The following is a 25,734-nucleotide window of genomic DNA, read 5'->3' as shown; positions in this document are numbered from 1 at the left end:
TAATTTTATAAATGTATTTATAATTTTATAAATGATTTATGAAGCATGCATTTAATTATTAGACATTAATAGATATTATGATACTTTATATACAAATATAATTCTTTCTATACGAATATAAAATTATTATATCAATTCAAATAAACATTTTTTTTTATTATTTTATGCAATTTATAAATATATAAAAAATTGATCGTATTATTACTCTTTCATAGTTTCAACAATTAGTTACCATAAATAATTATTTTTAATATTATGTAGATTATTTTGAAAGTGGTAATTGAATTATCCTTTCCTTTTAGATATAATTATAACAAATAAAATTAATAATCATCGGGCAATCAAATTATAACAATTTGAAGAGTTCATTTATGATCAACACGTAATAAAAAATCACTTATGTGACTTCTCAATCAATATATAGTAGAATTTATATTTTTATAAATAATTTATAACATTATATAAATAATTTTAAAATCCTGATAAATTTATTCAGTAAACAATGATAAATAATTTAAAAATCATATTAATAGACATATTTGGATTTTGTAATATTTAAAATAGTTATTATATAATTATATTCGAATACAATTCATCAAGCAGAGTATAAAACTATTATAATTATCTTATATAAAAATTCGTTCATTATATTTTATAGTTTATAAATATTAAAAGTAATAAATAAAACATTATTAATCTTTCTATAATTTCGAGAATTAGTTACCATAAATTGTTATTTGTAATATTCTTTAGATTATATGGCAAGTGATGGTAAATGCTTTTAGACTTACCTTAAATTTTTAGATCTAATTTAAATAAATAAAATTAAAAACAATCGACCAATCAAATTATAATAATTTTTTGAAACTTCACTTATGAGCGACACGTCACCAAAAATCACTAAAGTGGCTTATCATTTAATATATAGGGGATAATAATAATAAGTTTGCCAAACAAAAGGTATAAGTAGGGGTTATTGGTTATTGTATTTTAATGAATTTGAAAATCTGAACTAAATCTAATGTTATTGGTTCTGTGATTTACAAATATGTATTAAAATCATGTGTTATTGGTTTAATTATTCATAAATTCTATATCAAATCAAGTGTTATTCAATCGTACGGATTTACTAATGTACTAGGATAAGACCCGCGCCTTGCGCGGGATTAAGTTATTATTTTTATTATATTTTGGAGAATGAAACAATAGTTTGGCTTCATTTGGATTACGGATGTTCAACCCGGATATCGGGTTGGTTTCGGTTCGGTTCGGTTTTTTTTGGTATTTGGTTAGTAAAATATAACTACTATTCTAAATCTATATTTACTTTGACTTTAGTCTTTCACATACTTTTGAAAGATTTCAACTGGACGACTAAATTGATCAGCCAATCTTGTTGCTTTAAATCATTAGTGTTTATATATATATATATATATATATATATATTATTTAGTTTGAATATTTATTAAATAAAAATTCATATGCGTTATATTTTATGATCATTTGTAACTTATTATAACAAAAAAATAATCTATTGATCACAAAATTTTCAGAGTGGGAATATTCAAATTTCTAATAATATATAGACGTTTTGAAAAATTCAAATATAACATATAAGAAAAAATATAAATGTTTTTATTATATATTTAATGTGATTTTTTAATATCTTTCAATAATATAAAATTAAAAAAAAAGAACTAAGATACCAAAATTGTTATCAAATATTTATTATTCATAATAATTAATTTTCATATATACGTTAATCATATTAGGTAATTTCGTAGCTTCTAATTAAGGAAAGTGCAAAAAAAAATTTGGTAGATTATTTATCAATTCGATAGTTAGTTTAATAAAAAATATAATGTAAGTCAAGATGGACCAACCTATTTTTCTAAGAATAGTATATTTTATATAGTCATTTATTAAATGAGAATTTATAATCATACAGTTCTATGATCATTCATATCATTTTATAACTGAATATTTAAATCATCGATAACAAAATTTTCAATGTGAAATCTTTAATAAGTTTATAATTTATAAATGTTTTTGAAAATTCATTGAAAGTTTTAATATTAAAATATTTATGTAATCTTATGGTATATAGTATAATCTATATATATATATATAAATATATATGTTTTATTATTAAATGATATTTTTTACTCATATGGTTTTAAAATAATGTGTATCTTCTTATAATATTAAATAAAAGTTCATATTAATACAATTTTATGATCATTTGTAACTTATTATGACAAAAAAATAATCTATTGATCACAAAATTTTCAGAGTGGGGATCTTCAAATTTCTAATAATTTATAGACGTTTTGAAAAATTCAAAATATAACATATAAGAAAAATTATAAATTTTTATTATATATTTAATGTGATTTTTAAATATATTTTAATAATATAAAATTAAAAAAAGAACTAAGATACAAAAATTGTTATCAAATATTTATTATTCATTATAATTAATTTTCACATATACGTTAATCATATTAGGTAATTTCGTAGCTTTTATTTAAGGAAAGTGCAAAACATTTTTTGGTACGTTATTTATCAATTCGATAGTTAGTTTAATAAAAAGTGTAATATAAGTTAAGATGACCAACCTATTTTTCTAGGAATAGTATATTTTGTATAGTTATTTATTAAATAAGAATTTATAATCATACGGTTCTATGATCGTTCATATCGTTTTATAACAAAATATTTAAATCATCGATAACAAAATTTTCAATCTGAAATTTTAATAAGTTTATAATTTATAAATGTTCTTGAAAATTCATTGAAAGTTTTAATATTAAAATATTTATGTAATCTTATGGTATATAGTGTTTAATATATATATATATATATATTTTTTTTTATTATTAAATGATATTTTTTACTCATATGGTTTTAAAATCATGTGTATCTTCTTATAATAAAAATGTTAAACCATTGATCATTAATTTTTAACATAATAATTTTAATAGTTTTAGTCATTTATTGTCGTTTTTAAAAATTCAAAATATAACATATACGAAAAAATCTAAATTTTATTTTTATAGCTAATTTGATTGTTTAATTTATTTTAATAATATAAAATTAAACAAAAAATGATGGAGGAGATATATATTGTTATCAAATCTTTATTATTAAACTCATTAATTGTCATATATATATTAGTCATTTATGGTAATTCCGTAGGTTTTATTTAAGGAAAGAAAATATCATATCATATCATTATATCATATAGTTTGACCAATTTATGTATCTAACAACATATAAAAATCGAATGTGGACCTACTTATTTTTCAATTGAATGTAATTGACTACCTAATTGAGTGCCACCTATGCATTGGGACCTCTTTTAATTAATACAAAATTGAGGTTACATCTTTTCAAATGTTCCTCAATTAATATATAAGGGATTTGATTTTATAATGGATTTGAATGAATTTATTTGGATTTTGTAGTTAAAAATAAAAAGATTCAAATCTGAGAAAAAACCTCTGAATTTGCATATTTTATTTGCATTTATAAATACTATATGGATTTCTAAATCAACCTAAATATATAAACCAATAACACCTATACAAAAGGTTGATTTAATAATTTTGAAATATCTATCGTTCTACTACATCTTGTACAACCAAGATTATGTTAGCAAATCTCTCTTAATATTATGCAAATTGTCAGCTAAAAGCAAATTTCAAAACTAAAGAAGGATGCTGAGTTACGAGAAAACCCAAAAGAAAGGATGATGAGTTAAGTCCTTCAGTGTTGACAAGGGCTTTTATGATTAATGTGAAAACTCTTGAACAAAATCATACAACACAAAGGATCCTCAAGAAATTTTTAAAAGGATCCCACCCTCGAGGTTCAGGCTTATAGTAAAACATCATCATCAAAAGGGAAATGAAATAATATAGAAAACCAAAGAATAATAATAATAGTCGAGCCTATTTCAAAATATGGTTATAAGAAATGATTTAACACCACACAAACCCAAAATTCTTCTTCTCCACGTTCATGCCTCACACTTTTCGTCCACTCTTATTAACGAATGGTTGGTTGGACACACTTTAGAACTCAAACTTACAAGAACGCAATCAATCCCTCAAAAGCATTACAGGTTTTGAGCTAATAATCTCGCTCTTCTTACCCAAACGGGTTTCCTCCAGAAGAGAAAGAAGGTGGTGAATTCGAAGAAACTGCAGAGGCAAATGGGCTTCCGAAATTCTGATATGTTTGTTGTGTCTCATATGGAGCGCCCATGTTCCCAATTGGGCTTAGATGGCTGCAAGAAACGGACAGTTATGACTTTAGAAATGATTCTGGAAAGATACCAACAATAAGCGGTGAGTGAATAATGGAGTAATTGAATAAAAAGGTCATACCGTGGTGGCATGTTTCCTGGCGTTTGAGGAGATATAAAGCCTGAAGAGTTTGGGAACAAAAATAGTTCATCAAACATTTTTTAAGAGTCAATGCATCATTCAATAGCAGAGATAACCAAGTAAAACTAAAAAAAAAAATGTGTATATATATATATATATATATATACATGCACTACTTACTTGGTGGCATTGCAGATGGATGGCCTGAGACTTGAGAGTGTATACTGAAATGACTATGTGCTCCTTGAGAAGGCATCATGGCTGAAGGAGGCAATGCACTTTGTAGAGACGCCATGGAAGGGAACATGGTTTCCTGTACCATTTTCACATCATACAACACGCAACTCATCACCAGTTTATTATTCTATAAATATTTGGTAATATAGGGAAAGGGTTCAAGCTAAGCATTTGACTAAGAGGTTAAGATCAACGTTTGATCAAATGCCAATAAGCAAACTTCTCCGCGCTTGGAGTTGGAGCTAATTTCAATAACTCTATTCTGTATAAGTCAAAAGAGGTATGGAGGAGGACATACTGGTTGTGTCTGTGTTGTCGGCTCAGAGCTAAAGTCAAAAGGGTTCACTGACTTCCCTTGTTGTGGAACATTCTGGAAAGGCTGCTGCAAAATATAAAAGTAAGAAGCTCCGATTTCATTGATGCTTGATATTCATTACGGATTCCGGAAAAAGAATCAGAAGAAAACTGTTACCACTGTGTTATTATACTGCTGCATGCCATAGTGCATACCATGTGGTGGACCAGCATGCCACCCCGGCGCTGCCGCGTGGTATGACGGGTAGGTTACAGTGAATAAATCCTGCAAACAGGTTAGGTAGGGCGTTATTGACAGTCCTGCTGATGGTAAGATATAGGTATAGGAAAGAGGAAATGGCTATATCGATACCGCAGGTAATTCTGTTCTTCCGGAAGGTTTAACTTCAGAAGACTGCAGGCCACCAGGAGGAACTCCTTGAAGAGGTTGAAATGACGGTGCACTCACTAACTGTTCTCTTGAATGCCCATTTAGAGGTTGTGCAAAGATTTGTGATGAGGAATGACCAAGATGCACAGGTCCACTAGACATTTGAACTGGCACGGCCGAAGCTGCTGTCAACTGAGAGAGAAGTGAATCCACTGTGTTTCCTCCACTGGGTGGTGACTGAGATGCATTTGAAGACATGGCAACGGGCGCAGCACCGAAAGATGCCCAATTACCATTATCTGCATTTGCTGGCTGTGCAGCAGGATGTGTTGTGGTCGATATTGGTGCTTGTATAGCAACAGATGGAGCTGGGGGTTCAGGATCAGCATCGAAATCTATCAAGCTTATAGCAGTCTCCAACTTCACTTCTGGTGGATTCTCATTTGTGGAGCTTAAACTACTCGATGATGCAGCAGGCTGAAATTAAACAAACAGAAAAACATCCTCATCTACCTTCCCCCCTAAGAAATATATTGTATTTTATTTTCTTAACAACGATAAAGCCAAACCTTTGCAATTGCTGAAGTATCACTATTTTGGTTGACTTGGGGTTTTGGAGGCTCTATCACGCGAAGAGGAATAAAACTGTCACCCAAAATTTCCCTAACGGGTCGAGATACAGGAGGGCTAGCTTGCTCAGGTGAATGGGACTCATCTTCTGTTTTTCTCTTACCACCAAATCTATCCTCTCTGCGCCAATCATTTATGATCTCAGGACGACAAGGGCTTTTTCTGTTAGCTTGATCGAACCCTGGACTTTTTCCACCAGGACTTGATCTGCCGCTGTAACGACGGTCGTACACATCATCGTACGGTGGACTTCGAGACCCACTAGAACTTCGTGTCTCACTATCTCCCTGCAGAATATGAGCAAATCCTCTTTGTACCAGTCAGGTATAACTAAAGGAAAATTGATTAAAAAGACACTGTTCTTCTCACCATCGGTCCTCTTGGAGGCTTGTCGTCATTCTTCTCATTGGTATACCTTTTATTTACATACACCTGTCTGATGAAGTCTCTTAATCGCTCGACATTACTGGACAGATAAAAACAACAATCAGACTGAATAATAATATATCTCTACGTCACGAAGAAGGTACCTCCCGTCAGATGCTGACAGCATGTGTTGATCCAGTCCTCTAAAATAAATATCCTTAGCATGCTGACATTACGACGAGAAAACTAAAGATACTAAATCACAAATGGCAAACAGATGAGACGAAGAGAGGAGAATGATGATAAGCTTACCTGATTGCCACCTTCTTTAAGAGCAGAGACTTCTTGGGAAGTAAATTTAGCCATTGATATGGACTTAACACGATGAGTAAACTCACGGCTGAGAGAGAGAGAGATATATCAAAAACAAACAACAAGACAAGAATAGGAGATGAAAGTAAAAGCAGCTTACTGTATTCCACTGCAGTTGGTACAAACAAAAGTCGAGAAAGAAGTGCAAACATATTGTGGCCCCTAACAAAACCGAGAGGAAGAGTCACAATCTTGTTTGGGTTGATGAAGAAGAAGAAGAGAGACTTACAAGGCTGTTACAGTTGATACACCTCTTGTTATGAGCAAGTTTGAGAAGACTCCTGATAATCTTCTCATTCTTCTCCTCTTCTTTCACTCCACCGCCCATCTGAATCAATACAAATCATTTGATGTTAAAGGAACTCAGGATCAATCAGTCCACGCTACTTTGAATCTATAGGAATTACCAATTTCAACTTCCGTTGACCATTGTAACACCTAACCACGCCTAACAAGTACAGATCTACAAAATGTAGAGAAAGACGAACCTGGGAGACGAATCTGGCCAGGGATTATACTTTTTTTCAGTATTCACGACGGTGCTGAATCAACGACGACGATCTACGAGTTGATTATTTTTCTGTCTCTCCTTGTTGAATGAATCAAATAGATGACTTCTTTCTTTCTAGAGAGAGAAAGTTTTTCGTACAGCTAAGGAAAGGATGGTCTGCCGTCTGCGTTGCACAGAGCGCGTGAATTAGAGAGAGAGTACGACTGAGATTTGAGACCGGACATGAACGGAGAAATTGACGGCGTTAGTTGTGAAATCATGTTGACTGCGGCGGTCACCTTGTCTTATTACATTATTACTCGACTAAAAATTGAAAATAGAGTTAATTTAGCTTATGCAATAGTTGCATAGCATTCTGTCACTGCCCAATCATCCAACGTGCCCGGTTTAACTATGCACTCACGAACCATACAACATTGCTCCTTCCATCTTTTTTTTTTTTTTTTGGTAAAATGTTAATATTATACAATTTTCATTTTTTCACAATCTACACTATACTAAAAGTTTTTTAATTAGAGCTCTCAGCCTATCCACCTCAGCAAAAAATTCACAACCTATCAAATTGACATGTCATCACAAATAACAAAAAAAAAATCATTTTTTAATTTTGCTATCTCACTTTTCGTTTTCTTCCTCAAATCAATTTTTCTCATTAATATTCATCTTCTCAACTTCTTCCCTGTAAATCCTCCGTAGCTGTTTCTCCCACATTTACTTCCATTGGTTAATTTACCAAGCTTTATGACACTTTTAGATTTTCTGATTTATTAATAATTGATTTATATATAAGATTGAACGATGGCCAAATTAGATCCTCACTTTCTCTCGCTATTAGATTTCTGGATTATGATCTTATTGGTTTCAACCCCCCAAAATCAATGCGTGGAGGGATTCAGATTTGTTATCCTCATGTAATTTTATGTAAGTTTTCTTATATTGTATCTTTTCGCATGAACATTGTAATTGAGTTGTTTGTGCGTATGTCTTTTTTGTAGATTGTGGATCACTGGATCAACATAGGTTTGCAAGGGAAAAAATCTGGGTAATCGATGACAATCTACCTACACGAGTTCATAAAATCATCATTAGTTGATCTTCATCACTATTTGTTCCACACGATCTCTCTTAAGCGATCCACTTCCTTGCTAAATATATTTGTCAACTACAGATTTCTTCATGCCTGCATCAAAATCAGTTAATCTTTTTACCTCATATCATTTCTGCAATCTCTTTTTAGTTTGAAATATCAGTAGGGCTTCGCTTTGCTTTGCTGTTCATCTTACAAAGCTAACAACAAACATAGATTGAGAAGGCTTCCGTCTATAGACTGACTCAGTGCAATCTTTGAAGATTTAAGCTGAGAGATGGCATGTAATTTCCAGATAAACGGTAAGGGACCCTCTCTTCTTTTAGATCCAGTTTCTATTGTTTTCTTTTCTTATTGAAACAAGCCAGTTACACATGCATACTGAACGTCGAGATCATTATATTATAAACCTACGATTTTTAATGACCCCTCTCACTGTTTATTATGTAGATGAACCAAAAAAAATCATTTGCATGCTGTGTCACGGTTGAAAGCAGTTAACGAGGAAGAAGATCAAGGAAAAAAGAGCAGAAAGAAGGTACTTTGTGGTTAACGATCTATTTTCTGTTTATATTATATTTTCTGATTTTGGTGGTTTCTCTTTGTTTTGTTGCAGTTGGGATGTTGGGTTCACTTTAGGGATTCTTTTTTTTGTCTGCTCTTCACACGATATAATTTTCATTAATTATGATAGTGATGATGCAGTTGTATGTAAACCATGGGAAGGTGAATTTAGGGGATGATGAGCACAAAAGCATACTTTGTGTGGATGGTTATTACTTTGAAGCAATGAGAAGAATGGACTAGCCAGCTTATATTAATCGCTGTTAAGATCAGTCTCTGCTTTGATCAACTTGAACAACAGAGCAAAGGATTCTGATTCTGTCTGTTTTGGAATTCCATCCTAAAAAAAATCATCCACTGCAGAGATCATGCGGAGGAATAAGCTTGATAATGTATTTCACTAAAATCTTATTGCAGATGCTGGCTTTTTCTTACCAGTCTTACAAGAAAGGCCCAGCTCCAAGAAGTTGAGCTGGAAAAACAGCCAAGCAGCTCAAAGAGGCGTTTACAATCTCTAGCGAAGAAACGATCAGATGTGCGGCAACAAAAAAAAAGGTTATCATATCTCTTACCGCATAAGTAATTTCAAAGCTCAAAAGAAACGACCAGATGTGCGGAAATGCCTCACTGAGACTCTTTTACCCCAACCACTTCTCTGATTTTCCCAGCCCGAGGCATCTGAGTGCAAATCTTGGGATATAACATATCTTCTATATATAAAGATAGAAAATTTAAAGTTTTGAAAGTGTTTTACGTCTTCTTTCATTGTAGTTTGGGGGCTCTGTGGTGTTTATTGTGAGAAGGTAGTAATTGTCTTATGAAATCAAAGCAATCTGATTACTCAATTAAAAACAGAAAATTATTTCAAACCACCATCCCGTTTTATTTAAAAGTATATTGTAGATCAAGTGGTTAAGTAATCTCAATGGGACAATTAAATATCGCAGTCCAAAGAATATGTATTCGGAAAATAAAGTTGTGACATCACAAGCATTATCTTAAGATATATTAAAGAAAAATAAACACATATTTTTAAAAGTAATGCATTATAATAAACTGATTCAAATTTACAGAGAAGCTGTTACTGGCTTCATCATCAACTACACGGTTTTACATTTTACTTTGACAACACAAAAAAACATAATCGTGAACTTACATACAAGAGCTGAGGCGAAACATTTCACCTACAACTAAAAAGAAAAGCATCAAAATCATAATGAAAAGAACCGTTGTTCTTCTCTTTCAATTGTTTAAGAATTTAAAAGTACATAGGTTTGTTTTCCACCAGAATTAATAAAAATATATCATAATTCCCTATAAACAAGAAACTTTTGTACATATATTTTATATATAAGTATAAACCAACCATTATATTGTTTGGTTTACATTCATAATTGAAGTATCTTTATATTTTTTAACACTTAATATATTTGGACGAGGTTTAATAAAATTATATCTAAAACCGCATTCTATGAGACATATTTTATATACACCAATAATATAATAAAACTAATATGAGTGTCAAATTTCAAAAAAGTTAATTAATGTGTATATACACTAAAATCATATATTTTTTATTTTATAAAAAAATATATCCTTAAATAGAAAAATCTAGGAAAATTCTCTCAAATAACTCTTTTAAGTTTTTGACACAAAATAGACTTCAAGAAAAAAGACCAAAATAGCCCCTTTTTATTTTGAAATTTTAATATTTACTTTTTATTTTTTAAAATTTGAAACCGTATCCCAAAATCTCAGCACCCATTACTTCTAAACCCCAAATCTAGATTAGTTAACCTTAAGGTAAAAATAAGTTTTTATTCTTTAATAAAACTTATTTTGGTCATTTTTTTCACTGAGAGCCATTTTTGTAACAAAAAACTAAAAAATGTCTATCCTATGAAATTTCTCAAAAATCTAATACGGAAATTTTTTTGTAAATTAATAACTCTATAAATTAATAAAATACCAAAATACCAATATTATAAATTTATAGAATTTTTACTGTATATATATATATATATATATATATAAAAAGTAGGTTTTTATCTTTTTTATAGATCAAATAAGCAAGCAATGTACCAAAAATTGAACCATAAGCACATTTCTTAAAAACAACATTTTAGTTAATCATCTATACAAAATTAAAATTCAGCTGGGTATATTTCGGATATCAGGTACAACAAACGTTAATAAAAATATTTTAATAATCATATATCTGTATGCGGTAGTTAGGCACTTTTTAAGAAACTATATTTCTGAATGCCTAAATAGATCTTTTGAAAGTTATTTTAGAAAATTCGTTTTGTTTAGATCCGATTTTTAGAATACTATTTTCTAAAATTTAAAGTTGATCGGAAGACATCGCAAATTATAGTATTTCAACTCTTTTTCGTCGCACATACTTAAGAAAAATATTTTTATAAGTTTACAAAAACAAACATTCTAAAATGTATAAAATTTACTTAAAATTCAAAAGACAAAATCCGCGCGTAGCGCGGAAAAAAAGATCTAGTGTTGATAACAACATATTACACGGAAAGGAAACAACAACACAACTCAAAATACGAAAACCATCAAAAAAAGAAAAATTCAAGGACGATAGGAGGTAAAACAAAAAAAGCAGGAGCGATGGGTCGTCTAAAGAAGTAGTTGGAAATGACAACAACAGGTCACGGAGAAGCTTGTCCGGCGCCAAGTGGGTTCCTCTTGAACTTGTTGACACAGAAGTGAAGATTTGAACATTCTTCTCCTTCCAAATTAGGTAAATGATCGATTGGAAGATGAGCTTAAAGAAAGTTACTTCGTTGCGGCTAATGCGATTGGTAGAGGAGACTATCCAAGCAGCTGCAGCGTGCAGATCCAAAGGTGGGTTCGGCATGATCTGATAGACGAACCCCAACCAGAAAGAAGAGGAGTAACTGCAGTCAAACAAATGGTGGTGTGTTTCCAAGGCAGAGGAATACAACACACACTCACCTGCCACATTCATATCCCATCTGCGAAGTCTGTCCTTTGTGGAAAGACGACGAGTAGAGCAATCCGTGCCATTAAGGTATTTCTAGAAATATTTTTGTGATGCCCGTCACTTTCAAAATAATATAATAAATAATAAATAATAAATTATGAAATCTCTATATATAAATATTTGAAATCTAGTAAATAAAATATACGTTTGGAATATAAATAACAACATAAAGCCGAAAGTCTAAAATGTATATATCAGCGGAAACGTCTGAAGCCCAATAGTCCAAAAGCCCAATAACACCCAAAGCACCAAACCGATGTAATCACTCATGGTCGTCACTCTCACCTAAAATAGGGGAATGAAGGAGGGGTGAGCAACATGGAAGTTGCCCAGCGAGGTTTGGGATGCTAAACCGCAAACCACTGACTCATTTCATAGAGCTACGTCTACATAGGCGTAGCTCTAGCATGAAACCAGCACAGTGCCTATTACACCACACAGAACAATCAATATATGTCTAGTACACTAGCCGCTACAACCCATGCGCTTATAGTACATAGCTACTCTATGCTCCACACATCTCCTCATAAGGATATACATACCCGAAGTGTCACTAGTACAATCTGTCTCTGTACCCCCGCACAAACACCATCTGCATCGCTAGTACAAACGTCTTTGTACCCCTGCACAAACACTCGCTGCATCGCTGGTACCTCACTGTACCCCCGCACTAACACCATCACGTCGCTAGCTCAGACGTCTATGGGCCCCCGCACAACACCAAACATATGCGTCGTTAGCTCAGACATCTCTAAACCCACGCACTTGTCACATAGTCCCTACTATATAACTATATAACTATATATATATATATATATATATTTAATAGTTCTTAACATCCAGTGGCGACAAGGCGAAGAGGCGACGGTCTGGCGGTGGTCCGGCGGCGGTCCCGTGGTGGCCCGGCGGCAGTCCCACGGTGGTCTGGCGGCGGCGCACACGCTTGGAGGCAAAACTTCCGGAGGCTCTAGTGTCTTCGTCCGGGGTTCGATTTCGGTGTGGTCGGTGTCTACGGCTTCGTCTCTCTCTCTCTCTCTCTCTCTCTCTCTCTCTCTCTCTCTCTCTCTCTCTCTCTCTCTCTCTCTTTCATTCTCTTTCAATTTTTATTTCTTTACAGGTGGAAAAAACAAAATTGGATGGGTATTTATAACAAAACTGGAAATGGTTTTGGGCCTCGATGGGCTGAATCCGTTGGGCCAGAATTTGGATCATTACAATTTTACTTGAGCCATATTACCTTGTGCCAAAACACGGTAGGAGAAAGGATTCGCAAGAATTACCAAGTGACCTTGGAGGAGAAAGAGGGACCAAATGAGTCTGCAGACTTGCTCCATAAGTACCGATCCAGAGCATTTACGGTGATCGGGAGATAATCTGCTGTAATGGCTATTTAAATCGTTTGCATCACCTGAGACCTAGCAGCAGGTAAAATCCATGATCCGTTATTTGGTGCATCCACCACAAACGCACTCTTCCTGATCCGCAAATTTCAAGGACCACTGTCACCTGCCACACAAAACAATGGTCCCAAGTGCGTCCAATAGTCGAACCAAAAGCTTGCAACTTCCCCATTTCCAATAATACATCTCATTACAATTTTACTTGAGCCATATTACCTTGTGCCAAAACACGGTAAGAGAAAGGATTCACAAGAATTGCCAAGTGACCTTGGAGGAGAAAGAGGGACCAAATGAGTCTGCAGACTTGCTCCATAAGTACCGATCCAGAGCATTTACGGTGATTGGGGGATAATCTGCTGTAATGGCTATTTAAATCGTTTGCATCACCTGAGACCTAGCAGCAGGTAAAATCCATGATCCGTTATTTGGTGCATCCACCACAAACGCACTCTTCCTGATCCGCAAATTTCAAGGACCACTGTCACCTGCCACACAAAACAATGGTCCCAAGTGCGTCCAATAGTCGAACCAAAAGCTTGCAACTTCCCCATTTCCAATAATACATCTCATTAAATCAGATAACATTGGCCTGAGCTGCAGCATATTTTTAATAGTAGCGGAAAGTATCGGCAAAGCACTAAGCCTTCGCCTCTTATGGAAATACATCTGAAACATTTGAATGAAGTTCCATTTTGTGGGGCTCACAGTTTACAAAAACAATTTATTTACTAGGATAAGACCCGCGCCTTGCGCGGGATTAAGTTATTATTTTTATTATATTTTGGAGAATGAAACAATAGTTTGGCTTCATTTGGATTACGGGTGTTCAATCCGGATATCGGGTTGGTTTCGGTTCGGTTCGGTTTTTTTTGATATTTGGTTAGTAAAATATTACTACTATTCTAAATCCATATTTACTTTGACTTTAGTCTTTCACATACTTTTGAAAGATTTCAACTGGACGACTAAATTGATCAGCCAATCTTGTTGATTTAAATCATTAGTGTTTATATATATATATATATATATATATATATATATATATATATATATATATATATATATATATATTATTTAGTTTGAATATTTATTAAATAAAAATTCATATGCGTTATATTTTATGATCATTTGTAACTTATTATAACAAAAAAATAATCTATTGATCACAAAATTTTCAGAGTGGGAATATTCAAATTTCTAATAATATATAGACGTTTTGAAAAATTTAAATATAACATATAAGAAAAATATAAATGTTTTTGTTATATATTTAATGTGATTTTTTAATATCTTTCAATAATATAAAATTAAAAAAAAAGAACTAAGATACCAAAATTGTTATCAAATATTTATTATTCATAATAATTAATTTTCATATATACGTTAATCATATTAGGTAATTTCGTAGTTTCTAATTAAGGAAAGTGCAAAAAAAATTTGGTAGATTATTTATCAATTCGATAGTTAGTTTAATAAAAAATATAATGTAAGTCAAGATGGACCAACCTAGTTTTCTAAGAATAGTATATTTTATATAGTCATTTATTAAATGAGAATTTATAATCATACAGTTCTATGATCATTCATATCATTTTATAACTGAATATTTAAATCATTGATAACAAAATTTTCAATGTGAAATCTTTAATAAGTTTATAATTTATAAATGTTTTTGAAAATTCATTGAAAGTTTTAATATTAAAATATTTATGTAATCTTATGGTATATAGTATAATCTATATATATATATAAATATATATGTTTTACTATTAAATGATATTTTTTACTCATATGGTTTTAAAATAATGTGTATCTTCTTATAATATTAAATAAAAGTTCATATTAATACAATTTTATGATCATTTATAACTTATTATGACAAAAAAAATAATCTATTGATCACAAAATTTTCAGAGTGGGGATCTTCAAATTTCTAATAATTTATAGACGTTTTGAAAAATTCAAAATATAACATATAAGAAAAATTATAAATGTTTTTATTATATATTTAATGTGATTTTTAAATATATTTTAATAATATATAATTAAAAAAAGAACTAAGATACAAAAATTGTTATCAAATATTTATTATTCATTATAATTAATTTTCACATATACGTTAATCATATTAGGTATCGTAGCTTTTATTTAAGGAAAGTGCAAAACATTTTTTGGTACGTTATTTATCAATTCGATAGTTAGTTTAATAAAAAGTGTAATATAAGTTAAGATGGACCAACCTATTTTTCTAGGAATAGTATATTTTGTATAGTTATTTATTAAATAAGAATTTATAATCATACGGTTCTATGATCGTTCATATCGTTTTATAACAAAATATTTAAACCATCGATAACAAAATTTTCAATCTGAAATCTTTAATAAGTTTATAATTTATAAATGTTCTTGAAAATTCATTGAAAGTTTTAATATTAAAATATTTATGTAATCTTATGGTATATAGTGTTTATATATATATATATATATATATATATATATATATATATATATATATATATATTTTATTATTAAATGATATTTTTTACTCATATGGTTTTAAAATCATGTGTATCTTCTTATAATAAAAATGTTAAACCATTGATCATTAATTTTTAACATAATAATTTTAATAGTTTTAGTCATTTATTGTCGTTTTTAAAAATTCAAAATATAACATATACGAAAAAATCTAAATTTTATTTTTATAGCTAATTTGATTGTTTAATTTATTTTAATAATATAAAATTAAACAAAAAATGATGGAGGAGATATACATTGTTATCAAATCTTTATTATTAAACTCATTAATTGTCATATATATATTAGTCATTTATGGTAATTCCGTAGGTTTTATTTAAAGAAAGAAAATATCATATCATATCATTATATCATATAGTTTGACCAACTTATGTATCTAACATATAAAAATCGAATGTGGACCTACTTATTTTTCAATTGAATGTAATTGACTACCTAATTGAGTGCCACCTATGCATTGGGATCTCTTTTAATTAATACAAAATTGAGGTTACATCTTTTCAAATGTTCCTCAATTAATATATAAGGGATATACATATAGAATACATATATATATAATGTGAAAACAAAATCTACTTTTTATTATGCATAAATTTAAATGAAAATAATAGCTTTGTGTTATTATGATTTAAAAATGAATAAAATAAAGAAAATATATTATGCTTATAATGTTATTGAAATCAATAACTTTTTTCTTTAAATAAAACATATATCTTTTTGATAAAACATAATATTTAATCCAAACTAAGGTTTTGCTAAAAAAAAGTTAATGAAAATATTATTAATTAAACACATTTTTAATAGGGCTCCAAAACCTGATGAGGAGACTCTGCCTTTGGATATGATTTTCCATAAGTTGTACCTTTAACTTTTAAGATTGTTTTGGATACATTTTTGTATAATGGGGCTATTGAGACACTCAAAGGTTGGAAAAAGGAGCACCGTTTTCTCTTTACCTTGCACAGAACAGAAGTACTTCTCACATGTTGCTTGTGCCAAGGGTAACACTGAGAACGAATTAGCTATAGTGAGTTTCAATTCTTGAATTCTGTTATGTCTTTGTCCTTGAAGAGATTCTGAGACGAATAAAGTCTGAACCTCACGTTTTAATTTCCTCTGTGAAGCTCAATGGGTATGATGAAAATTTTGTTGAAGGCTTTAGAGCAGTTTTGATTGACAAGGATAAGGTTTGTTTCATTGCCAACAAATTTTTGTCTTTGTCTATATCAAACCCTCTGAAACAAACGAAACTGATGCTATCTGAGAAAATTGCATCTCAGAATCCGAAATGCAACCCGGCAAGCATTGAAGAGGTAGAGGAAAACGAGATGGAAGTTCTCTGTAAACCATTAAGTCCATAAGTGGAAGAGTCAAAGGTCTAATTCTAACTTGCTTTCTGCTCAAAGTTTGTGTGCAAACAAAAACCAAATCTTTTTTTTTAGCCATGTTGAAGAACCTGTTACTGTAATAGCTTCACTTAATATTTGTTTTTGATTAATATGTTCGAGCATTTGAGAAACATGAGCATTGTATGGAAAGTTTGAAACGTGAAAGCATCTGTGTCGACAAAACCAAAAGATAATAAAAATAAATCAAGAAGCAGTGTTGTCAAAAGTAGAACCGACGTGGTGGATCACGAATCCATAGATTTTTCGTTTCAACCGTTCAATCTTGTCCGTTAAATGCATTGTTGTGATCTGGTTTTCTTTGTCCGACACGACACGGTCTAACCACTCGTTGACTTGTTTCAGCTGAGACAGAACAGCAGCTATGGAACTACCGTCTAAAGGCCGCGCATTTTTGTTGTCTAACGACTCTTCGACGAACCCAATGAACCACATTTGCATTTCGGATTGTACGTTCACTGCGAATTTAGCTGTCTCCTTCATGCCATCTTTGTCTGTCCACATCCCAACAATGTTGTCTGAAACCACCACAGTTACAAGTTTTTGTAAAAATATTTTGCTTTGTTGATTGAAGATTAAAATCTGTTTCAGTTGAAGAGCAAACCTGTCTTTGTAGAGGGTCCGGCAGAGAGGCGAGTAGGCGTTGGTTTCTTCACTGAAGATGGTGATTCTAGGTTTTTCTGGCTTTTGACTAGTGAGACCACGTCGAGGTTTGTTGCTAATGCAGCTTCGACCCAAAGAGAGACTGGACTTGGTGGATCAGATGACGACTGGAAACTATCTTCAGAAACAAGCTGACTGTATTTCGTAACGTCTCCATAGATTGTCAAAAACTGGTTGATGATTCGCAATGGATTCTCCAGCTTAGAGGCTGAAGAAAGTTCAGCGAATTTACTGAAATATCCACCACAAAATGGTGTGTCAAAGACCAAATGAAAGTTGAGTTGCCAAAAGTTTCTAAATATGTTATTTCTACCTTAAACATCTAATGATGCACTCATTGGCATTAGCCTCCTCCAATGCCCGAGCGGCAGCTTTAGCAGCAAAGTTTCTTCTTTGCACAGCCTCCTGTTAAAAAAATCAAATATACAATCGCATGAGGATACATAAACTCGCCTTTAGTCTTAGCGTATCTAACACAAGTCACGTTCACCTTTGCAAGTCTTGCAAGATCCCCTGAGATGCTATCCAATGGAACTCTACCATCTGTCCATTTCCTATCATGATAAGTGATCCCAAGTCCTGCAAAAGCTGAGACGTCTTCTTCATCTTCCACTAAACTACTCGCAGATGAACAAGACTTGGCTTTCTCTTCACATGCTGAAGAATCACTCTTTCGCCTATTCGCATCACTAAGACGTCTAGTCATAGCAGCCTGAAACAATTAATTGTACATTCTCCATTTCACGCAACACACAAGTATCAAACTCTATTCTCGATTGTTACCTGAGTACGCAAAATCCCTTGAAGATCAGTCTTCTTCTTAGCACTACTCTTCTCCTTCTGCTCAGGTAGAACATTTCCATCCCAATTCTTTCGGTTACCTGAAGATCCGACAAGAGCCTCGGAGACTTTGGAGATTCCTGCAGCAAGCGCGGCCATCTTCTTCTTCCCGGAAGAATCGCCAACCATGGGAGCCATTTTCAAACCACTTGAAAGCCTTCTTCCGGGTGAAATGGACAGTCTTCTTCCATTAGGTGATGGCTGTCTGTATCTTGACGGCACAACAATGGCTGCCTCTCTAGCAACCTTTCTATTCTCCTCACGCGCCGCTGCAAGGCTCGGCACTACGCATTTGGATGGAACGGGAGAAGCAGATCTCCTCCCTTTGGAGGAAACAACTGGTGATGAATCTCTTTCAGAGCTGTGCTTCTTCCCTGATGAGACTGACCGCTGCTTAGCCGATGCTGGTGACGAGAATCTCTGTGGCGTCCGCTTAGGTTTTTGGTCGTTTAGGTTCACGGGAGCAAGCGCTTGCCTTCCTCTGGGAGCCACCGTGACGTCATCGTCATCGTCGTCAGATCGTTTGTTGTTTAAGTAAACGGCGATAGGGTCAAGCGAGTACTCAGAAGCGGGAACAGGCTGGATAACGAAGTCTCGCTTGGATCCGCGTGCGATGAGCGGCTCAGGAGTTCCGACGAAGGCGTGACGGCCGGCGACGGGGCGGATTCCGGCGGCGCGTGGGACGGGAGTGGAGAATTCGAGGCGTTCGAGGTAGATAAACTGGCCGAGCTGGAGACGGTTGGTGAGGATGAGATCTGTGTCGCGCTCGGAGAGGCAGACGTAGGTGGAGTTAAGAGAGTCCGAGATCTGGACGTAGAAGCCTTGATTAGGCCATAGATCGGAGCCGGCGAGGGCAGGTACTATTCCGGTGACTTGGAGGATGGCGGATCTGTGGTCTCCGGTAGGGCGAGTGTTGGAGTTCATGCATTGAAGGAGCTTCAAAAGGATGCCTGGTGCGAGAGACGCCATTTTTGTCTTGGCTTAGAGGTATGAGATGTGTGAGAGTTTAAAGAGAAGAAGACGAAGAGTTATTGAAGCTTTTGGCGTTACGAGATTCAAATTTTGAAATCATGCTTTCTTTTGTTTATTTTTAAATTCTCATTTCTGCATAACGGTAAGTTGTTTACAGCCGAATCAATGGATCAGATGCTGGGAAGGGACAAAAGGGTTAAAAAAAATCTATTACGGACCACAAAAGTGTTCAAAAAAATCTATTACGAAAATAGGAGGAAAAGACTAAGTAACCAAGAAACTTCAACTTATTTACAAACCTAATCACTGGAACCCATTAACCCGACCCGATCCAACTTGGAAACCCTAAATTCCCAATTTCATCTTTCTCCACTCACGATTTCAAACTCTCTCTCCCATAACCACCACGATTTCAAACTTCCATCTCTAATCAACTCGGATTCAAGCACAATCATCTCAAAACAACAATCCCCATCTCCAATTTCATGTGTGCAATGTCGTCAAAAACTCGACTCGCCGAGAAGAAAGAAACAGCGGAAGCGTCGGAGAAGAAGAAGAACGTCGGCGTGAAAAGAAGAAAAGAAGCGGCAGCGAAAAGGAGAGCCGCCGTTAAGAAAAAGAGAGATGCGGCGAAGAGGAATGAAACCATAGAGAAGAAGAGGAAGTGAGACAATGGTCTGGACGGTGGGTCCTCATCGAATCCAACCAAGAGGGCTCGGAACCGTGTGAGAGAAACCACAGCATCTCCACCGGAACATCATTGCCCATTTGGTCTCATGAACACTGTCATCTAGATACTCGGCCGCTTGAGGATACATTTTCCTGAAATCGTTGTAGCGTTTTCTGAACTCCACCTCACTGTAAATACCAGCAATATTTCTAAATTTTTTGGCAACCCCTATCTTGTTAACATTGCTGCAAGCTCCGCTGACATTATTAGACAAGTGATAATTGCAATATCCATGGATCACCAATGGGTAAACTTCGTGTACTTTCTTGATGATGCTTTGGTTTCTATCAGTACAAAATACAAGCTGAGGATCATCTGGTATCAAAGTTTTTAATATAGTCAAAAACCACTCCCAGCTTGCATTTTTCTCACCATCTACTACCGCAAAAGCAAGGAGATAATGATGATGATCTGGATCCTGAGCAGTGGCAATGAGAAGCACTCCTTTGTACACACCCTTCAGGTGAGTTCTGTTGTAGGCACGGGTCGGATGGTCGAGCGGACGGATTGTCGGACGGACGGATGGCCGTTCCGCGGGTCAGCTTTGGCTCGGATGGATGGTACTGGCCGGGTCGTCTCTTGCTTGTGTTGTACCTGAAACAAATATGAACTTTAATGAGTTTTTCACTAGAACAAGAACAGGAACCGATGGACTAATGGATGAATGGTAAATAAGCAAGATATGATTCTTTTTGGGTTTTATAGATTGGATGAATGAAATCTAAAACAAAAGATATAGAAAAGAGTAGTTTGGCGGATGGGATCTGTTGCTGGACGTATGTCTCTCTCAACAAGATGCCAAGGTCGGATAGGAAGATAGATATGGATCCGGCTCTTGCTGGACGTATGTCTCTCTCAAGATTCGGACAAGGAATGGAATGGATCGATGGACTCCACAAAGAACAATGGATCGGCTCTTTGATATGTCACACGGCTGCTCTCAATGGTTTCGCACAACTAAAAGACTTAGGGTTTCTTTGCTAAAGCAAAAACGATTTCATAAAAGACTTAGCCGAAAATTGGCAACTACAAGGGTTTAAATAGGTGTTCCTCAATGGACCTTAAAAGATAAAAAGGCCTAGACAAATGGCCAAAGTCTTAACCGAAATAAATAAAGAAAAACAATAGACCGGTCGCGGTTTGAGATGTCCGGATCAGAACTCATAGTATGCTTGCATGTTGCCTCATTAAAACCTTTCGGGAAAACCCAGTGGGACAAAACCCGATAAGGAAAAAGAGTACAACACATACTACTCCTTCTGATGGTCGGCTATATCTCTGAACCGGAAGCAAGTTGGTTGGATGGGTTGAGCATGAAGGTGGAAATGGTCAGGCCGGCTTCATTGTGGCCGATGGAGGAGTACTGGCTTGAATGGACAGGGTCTGGAACCTCTAGTGGTTCGCCGGTGTCTTCCAGCTTTAAGTCAGACAACTCCTGGATCAATAGTTGCTTGAACCCGGTTTGTTCCTGTGCAAGCAACTCATGGACAGCTTTGGCAAATCCAGCCCTTATAACTCTTGAACCGGACCTTGTGGTAGGACCTTTGCAGATGATGGGAACCTCAGTCGTGGGTACTACAACATCCCCTCCCTCTTGAACAGGTTCTGTCCTCAGAACATCTCTGTCATCTGCAATATAAGGAGACAAGTAAGACACATTGAACGTCCGGGAAACTTGGAACGCACCTGGCAGCTCTAGCCGGTAGGCATTGTCATTGATCCGGTCGATCACTCGGAATGGTCCGTCCCCTTGTGGGGATAATTTACTCTTCCTTTCTTCCGGAAACCGCTCTGGCCTCATGTGGAGCCACACCCAGTCGCCTGGTTGGAAGATAACTTCTGTGTGCCCCTTGTTGAGCTTAATCCGGTTCCGTTCAGCCTTCTTCTCCAAAGTCTCCTTGACTTGCCGGTGCATGTTCTTCACAAACTCAGTCCAAAATACCATCAAGACTCTACAAATTGGAAGATTGCATGCCCATGGTTTCAAGAGGGAGAGAGAGAGAGAGAGTGTGTGTGTGTGAGAGAGAGAGAGAGAGATAGAGAGAGATAGCTATTTGTCTTAGATGGGAGATTATTTGAAAACAATAGTATTGAAGCATAACAAAAACGGTAAGACAATAAACTCGTCTGATCAGTTTTGTCATGACTTAAAAACCCAACTAGTTATTTTTTTTTTAATTTTGTTTGTCTCATGGGTTTCACCTTTGTTTTACTTTTGAAAAAAGGTAATTAAATTTGGTATAAAAGTCCAAAGATGTTTCTTAACCTTCTTTCCATTCAAAATAAATAGTCAAAGGATTGTACTATCTGCTCATCAATCAAAACACAGACTCGATAAAGACTCATATATTTGGAGAAATCTTTCTTCTTCTTTTTTCGTTGTCTCATAATGTCTATTAAATATGTTTTTTTTCTTTATGGTGTTTGTCTGTTTTGTAGTCTCTGCCAATGCTCAACTACCCCAGTTTCTCATCCCATTTCCTTTTCCACTCCCATTCCAACCAAGTCCCGGTATTCCCGGATTACCTGATGTAGCAAAATGTTGGTCTTCAGTGATGGATATTCCAGGATGCATTATAGAGATTTACACATCCATACTCACAGGACAATTCGGACATGTAGGTCCTTCCTGTTGCAAAGCATTTTTGGAAGCCGAAGCCAATTGCTTACCGAAACTTCCATTCAACCCACTTTTTCCTCTCAAAGAACAATGTTCAAGAATTACTAACGCAGCCCCTCCTGCCACAAAATAGAGTTTTACATTAATAGAAGTAATAGCTATGTCGTTTTTATTTTTCAAGGGATTTTAACATTTTAGCTTAATTCTACGACGTTATCCTCCAAAAACACGATTATATAAACAGCATTTTAGAAATAAAAAAAATCCTGCATTTCCTTTTATATTAACCATGCGGTTCATAACTGTGAAGATTCTAAACTAATCTTACTTATAAAACATACTTAAATTATACTACGAACTAAAACTATACAATTTAATATTTGGGAAAGTACATGGGCTGCATCTACAAAATAAATATAAAGAAGAACATAAGAGAATGATCGATTTAAGATCCGAGTTTCATTTTACAATAATCTGAAAGAAGTCTATTCATAATTTTTATACAAGCTGTAAAAGTTTCCCATCTTTTTCTGTTTTTTTTTTGTTTCATAAAAATAGCATTTTTGTGTGTTTTAATGTAACTTTACTACTTCTGTATCTACATATATAAATTTATTAAATGTATATTATATATTAAAGTATGATTATTTTTATTATTAAAATATGTGAAAACTCAAAACTAACTTCTTCGTGAAACATTGAGAAACATATGCACTATAAGAATTCACTTGCGAATACTCAAGACTTGTCTTGGAACATGTCAATCTCTATATTGACTTGTGCATTTACTATCTAAATCATAAGAATCATAGTTAATAGAAAAAATATTTGATTTCGTTATATGTGTGTTTAATGACTAAATTGTTTCTAAATGATGTTTTTCTCTTTTAAAGAAGTCACCACCTAAAAAAGCCAATATAGTTAGCCTGTTTAAACTGTTAATTTCAACACAATTCTACTCACAAGCTTATTACAAAAACTAATTATCATGTTATCTCTCCTAAAAAAATAATTGTTTTGGCTTAATAAAAAGTGGTTTAGCGTCTAAACATATAGAAAACCAAAATACCATCAAGACTCTAGAAATTGGAAGATTGCATGCCCATGGTTTCAAGAGGGAGAGAGAGAGAGATAGATAGATAGAGAGAGATAGCTATTTGTCTTAGACGGGATATTATTTGAAAACAATAGTATTGAAGCATAACAAAAACGGTAAGACTATAAACTCGTCTGATCAGTTTTGTCATGACTTAAAAACCCAACTAGTTATTTGTTTTTAATGTTGTTTGTCTCATCGGTTTCAGCTTTGTTTTACTTTTGAAAACAGGTAACTGAATTTAGTATAAAAGTCCAAAGATGTTTCTTAACCTTCTTTCCATTCAATATAAATTGTCAAAGGATTGTACTATCTGCTCATCAATCAAAACACAGACTCGATAAAGACTCATATATTTGGAAAAATCTTTCTTCTTCTTTTTTCCTCGTCTCATAATGTCTATTAAATATGTTTTTTTCTTTATGGTGTTTGTCTGTGTTGTAGTCTCTGCCAATGCTCAACTACCCCAGTTTCCCATCCCATTTCCTTTTCCACTCCCATTCCAACCAAGTCCCGGTATTCCCGGATTACCTGATGTAGCAAAATGTTGGTCTTCAGTGATGGATATTCCAGGATGCATTATAGAGATTTACACATCCATACTCACAGGACAATTCGGACATGTAGGTCCTTCTTGTTGCAAAGCATTTTTGGAAGCCGAAGCCAATTGCTTACCGAAACTTCCATTCAACCCACTTTTTCCACTCAAAGAACAATGTTCAAGAATTGCTAAAGCAGCTCCTCCTACCACAAAATAGAGTTTTACATTAATAGAAGTAATAGCTATGTCGTTTTTATTTTTCAAGGGATTTTAACATTTTAGCTAAATTCTACGACGTTATCCTCCAAAAATACGATTATATAAACAACATTTTAGAAATAAAAAAAATCCTGCATTTCCTTTTATATTAACCATGCGGTTCATGACTGTGAAGATTCTAAACTAATCTTACTTATAAAACATACTTAAATTATACTACGAACTAAAACTATACAATTTAATATTTGGGAAAGTACAGGGGCTGCATCTACAAAATAAATATAAAGAAGAACATAAAAGAATGATCGATTTAAGATCCGAGTTTCATTTTACAATAATCTGAAAGAAGTCTATTCATAATTTTTATACAAGCTGTATAAGTTTCCTATATTTTTATGTTTTTCTTTGTTTTATAAACATAGCATTTTTGTGTGTTTTAATGTAACTTTACTACTTCTTTATCTACATATATAAATTTATTAAATGTATATTATATATTAAAGTATGATTATTTTTATTATTAAAATATGTGAAAACTCAAAACTATCTTCTTCGTGAAACATTGAGAAACATATGCATTATAAGAATTCACTTGTGAATACACAAGACTTGTCTTGGAACATGTCCATCTCTATATTGACTTGTGCATTTACTATCTAAATCAGAAGAAGCATAGTTAATAGAAAAAATCTTTGATTTCGTTATATATGTGTTTAATGACTATATTGTTTCTAAATGATGTTTTTCTCTTTTAAAGAAGTCACCACCTAAAAAAGCCAATATAGTTAGCCCGTTTAAATTGTTAATTTCAACACAATTCTACTCAAAATCTTATTAT

At 33.6% G+C, this 25,734-nt stretch overlaps 5 protein-coding genes and 2 long non-coding RNA genes across 12 annotated transcripts; 5 read left to right on the top strand and 2 right to left on the bottom strand.

Annotated features, from left to right (window-relative positions):
* The first annotated feature begins 944 nt into the window (after positions 1–944).
* On the top strand, positions 945–4,103 carry LOC117127126. The gene is made up of 2 exons (XR_004449919.1): positions 945–1,134; positions 3,420–4,103. It is a non-coding gene; the product is annotated as an uncharacterized LOC117127126 (long non-coding RNA).
* LOC103833358 (probable ADP-ribosylation factor GTPase-activating protein AGD14) lies at positions 3,835–7,419 on the bottom strand. 2 transcript variants are annotated; one of them, XM_009109445.3, is made up of 13 exons: positions 7,170–7,419; positions 6,911–7,009; positions 6,782–6,843; positions 6,622–6,709; positions 6,474–6,535; positions 6,313–6,409; positions 5,883–6,230; positions 5,296–5,790; positions 5,101–5,208; positions 4,927–5,010; positions 4,572–4,704; positions 4,392–4,431; positions 3,835–4,291 (listed from the first exon to the last, which is right to left on the bottom strand). In XM_009109445.3, exons 2-13 carry the CDS (start codon positions 7,007–7,009, stop codon positions 4,153–4,155), a joined length of 1,755 nt encoding a protein of 584 aa, XP_009107693.1. In that variant the 5' UTR covers positions 7,170–7,419; the 3' UTR covers positions 3,835–4,152. The 2 variants fall into 2 exon arrangements, with proteins under 2 accessions (XP_009107693.1, XP_009107694.1); XM_009109446.3 differs by having other exon boundaries at positions 3,936–4,291; positions 4,927–5,007.
* A 432-nt stretch (positions 7,420–7,851) lies between these two features.
* On the top strand, positions 7,852–10,040 carry LOC103833360. Of its 3 annotated transcripts, none has more exons than XR_004449917.1 (3): positions 7,852–8,113; positions 8,188–8,817; positions 8,896–10,040. It is a non-coding gene; the product is annotated as an uncharacterized LOC103833360 (long non-coding RNA). The 3 variants fall into 3 exon arrangements; XR_004449918.1 differs by having other exon boundaries at positions 7,852–8,581; positions 8,730–8,817; XR_004449916.1 differs by having other exon boundaries at positions 7,852–8,817.
* A 6,172-nt stretch (positions 10,041–16,212) lies between these two features.
* On the top strand, positions 16,213–17,307 carry LOC103833362 (3-hydroxyisobutyryl-CoA hydrolase-like protein 3, mitochondrial). 2 transcript variants are annotated; one of them, XM_009109449.3, is made up of 3 exons: positions 16,213–16,836; positions 16,934–16,996; positions 17,090–17,307. In XM_009109449.3, the coding sequence occupies exons 1-3, from the start codon at positions 16,711–16,713 to the stop codon at positions 17,168–17,170; spliced, it is 270 nt and encodes an 89-aa protein (XP_009107697.1). In that variant the 5' UTR covers positions 16,213–16,710; the 3' UTR covers positions 17,171–17,307. The 2 variants fall into 2 exon arrangements, with proteins under 2 accessions (XP_009107697.1, XP_033133565.1); XM_033277674.1 differs by having other exon boundaries at positions 16,934–17,307.
* Positions 17,269–20,923, bottom strand: LOC103833361. Of its 2 annotated transcripts, none has more exons than XM_009109448.3 (5): positions 18,662–20,923; positions 18,369–18,590; positions 18,192–18,283; positions 17,820–18,109; positions 17,269–17,709 (listed from the first exon to the last, which is right to left on the bottom strand). In XM_009109448.3, exons 1-5 carry the CDS (start codon positions 19,685–19,687, stop codon positions 17,402–17,404), a joined length of 1,938 nt encoding a protein of 645 aa, XP_009107696.1. In that variant the 5' UTR covers positions 19,688–20,923; the 3' UTR covers positions 17,269–17,401. The 2 variants fall into 2 exon arrangements, with proteins under 2 accessions (XP_009107696.1, XP_009107695.1); XM_009109447.3 differs by having other exon boundaries at positions 17,269–17,733; positions 18,662–20,104.
* A 775-nt stretch (positions 20,924–21,698) lies between these two features.
* LOC103833390 lies at positions 21,699–23,736 on the top strand. Its single transcript, XM_033277287.1, has one exon. It carries the CDS (start codon positions 22,823–22,825, stop codon positions 23,171–23,173), a length of 351 nt encoding a protein of 116 aa, XP_033133178.1. The 5' UTR covers positions 21,699–22,822; the 3' UTR covers positions 23,174–23,736.
* On the top strand, positions 23,261–25,178 carry LOC117127307. Its single transcript, XM_033277285.1, has one exon. It carries the CDS (start codon positions 24,532–24,534, stop codon positions 24,892–24,894), a length of 363 nt encoding a protein of 120 aa, XP_033133176.1. The 5' UTR covers positions 23,261–24,531; the 3' UTR covers positions 24,895–25,178.
* Positions 25,179–25,734: the final 556 nt, after the last annotated feature.

Source organism: Brassica rapa, chromosome A08 (assembly GCF_000309985.2).
Source record: "Brassica rapa cultivar Chiifu-401-42 chromosome A08, CAAS_Brap_v3.01, whole genome shotgun sequence".
NCBI classification, from domain to species: Eukaryota; Viridiplantae; Streptophyta; class Magnoliopsida; order Brassicales; family Brassicaceae; genus Brassica; species Brassica rapa.
The sequence above is the reverse complement of the archived record's forward strand: the minus strand, read 5'-3'. Positions and strand labels throughout refer to the sequence as shown.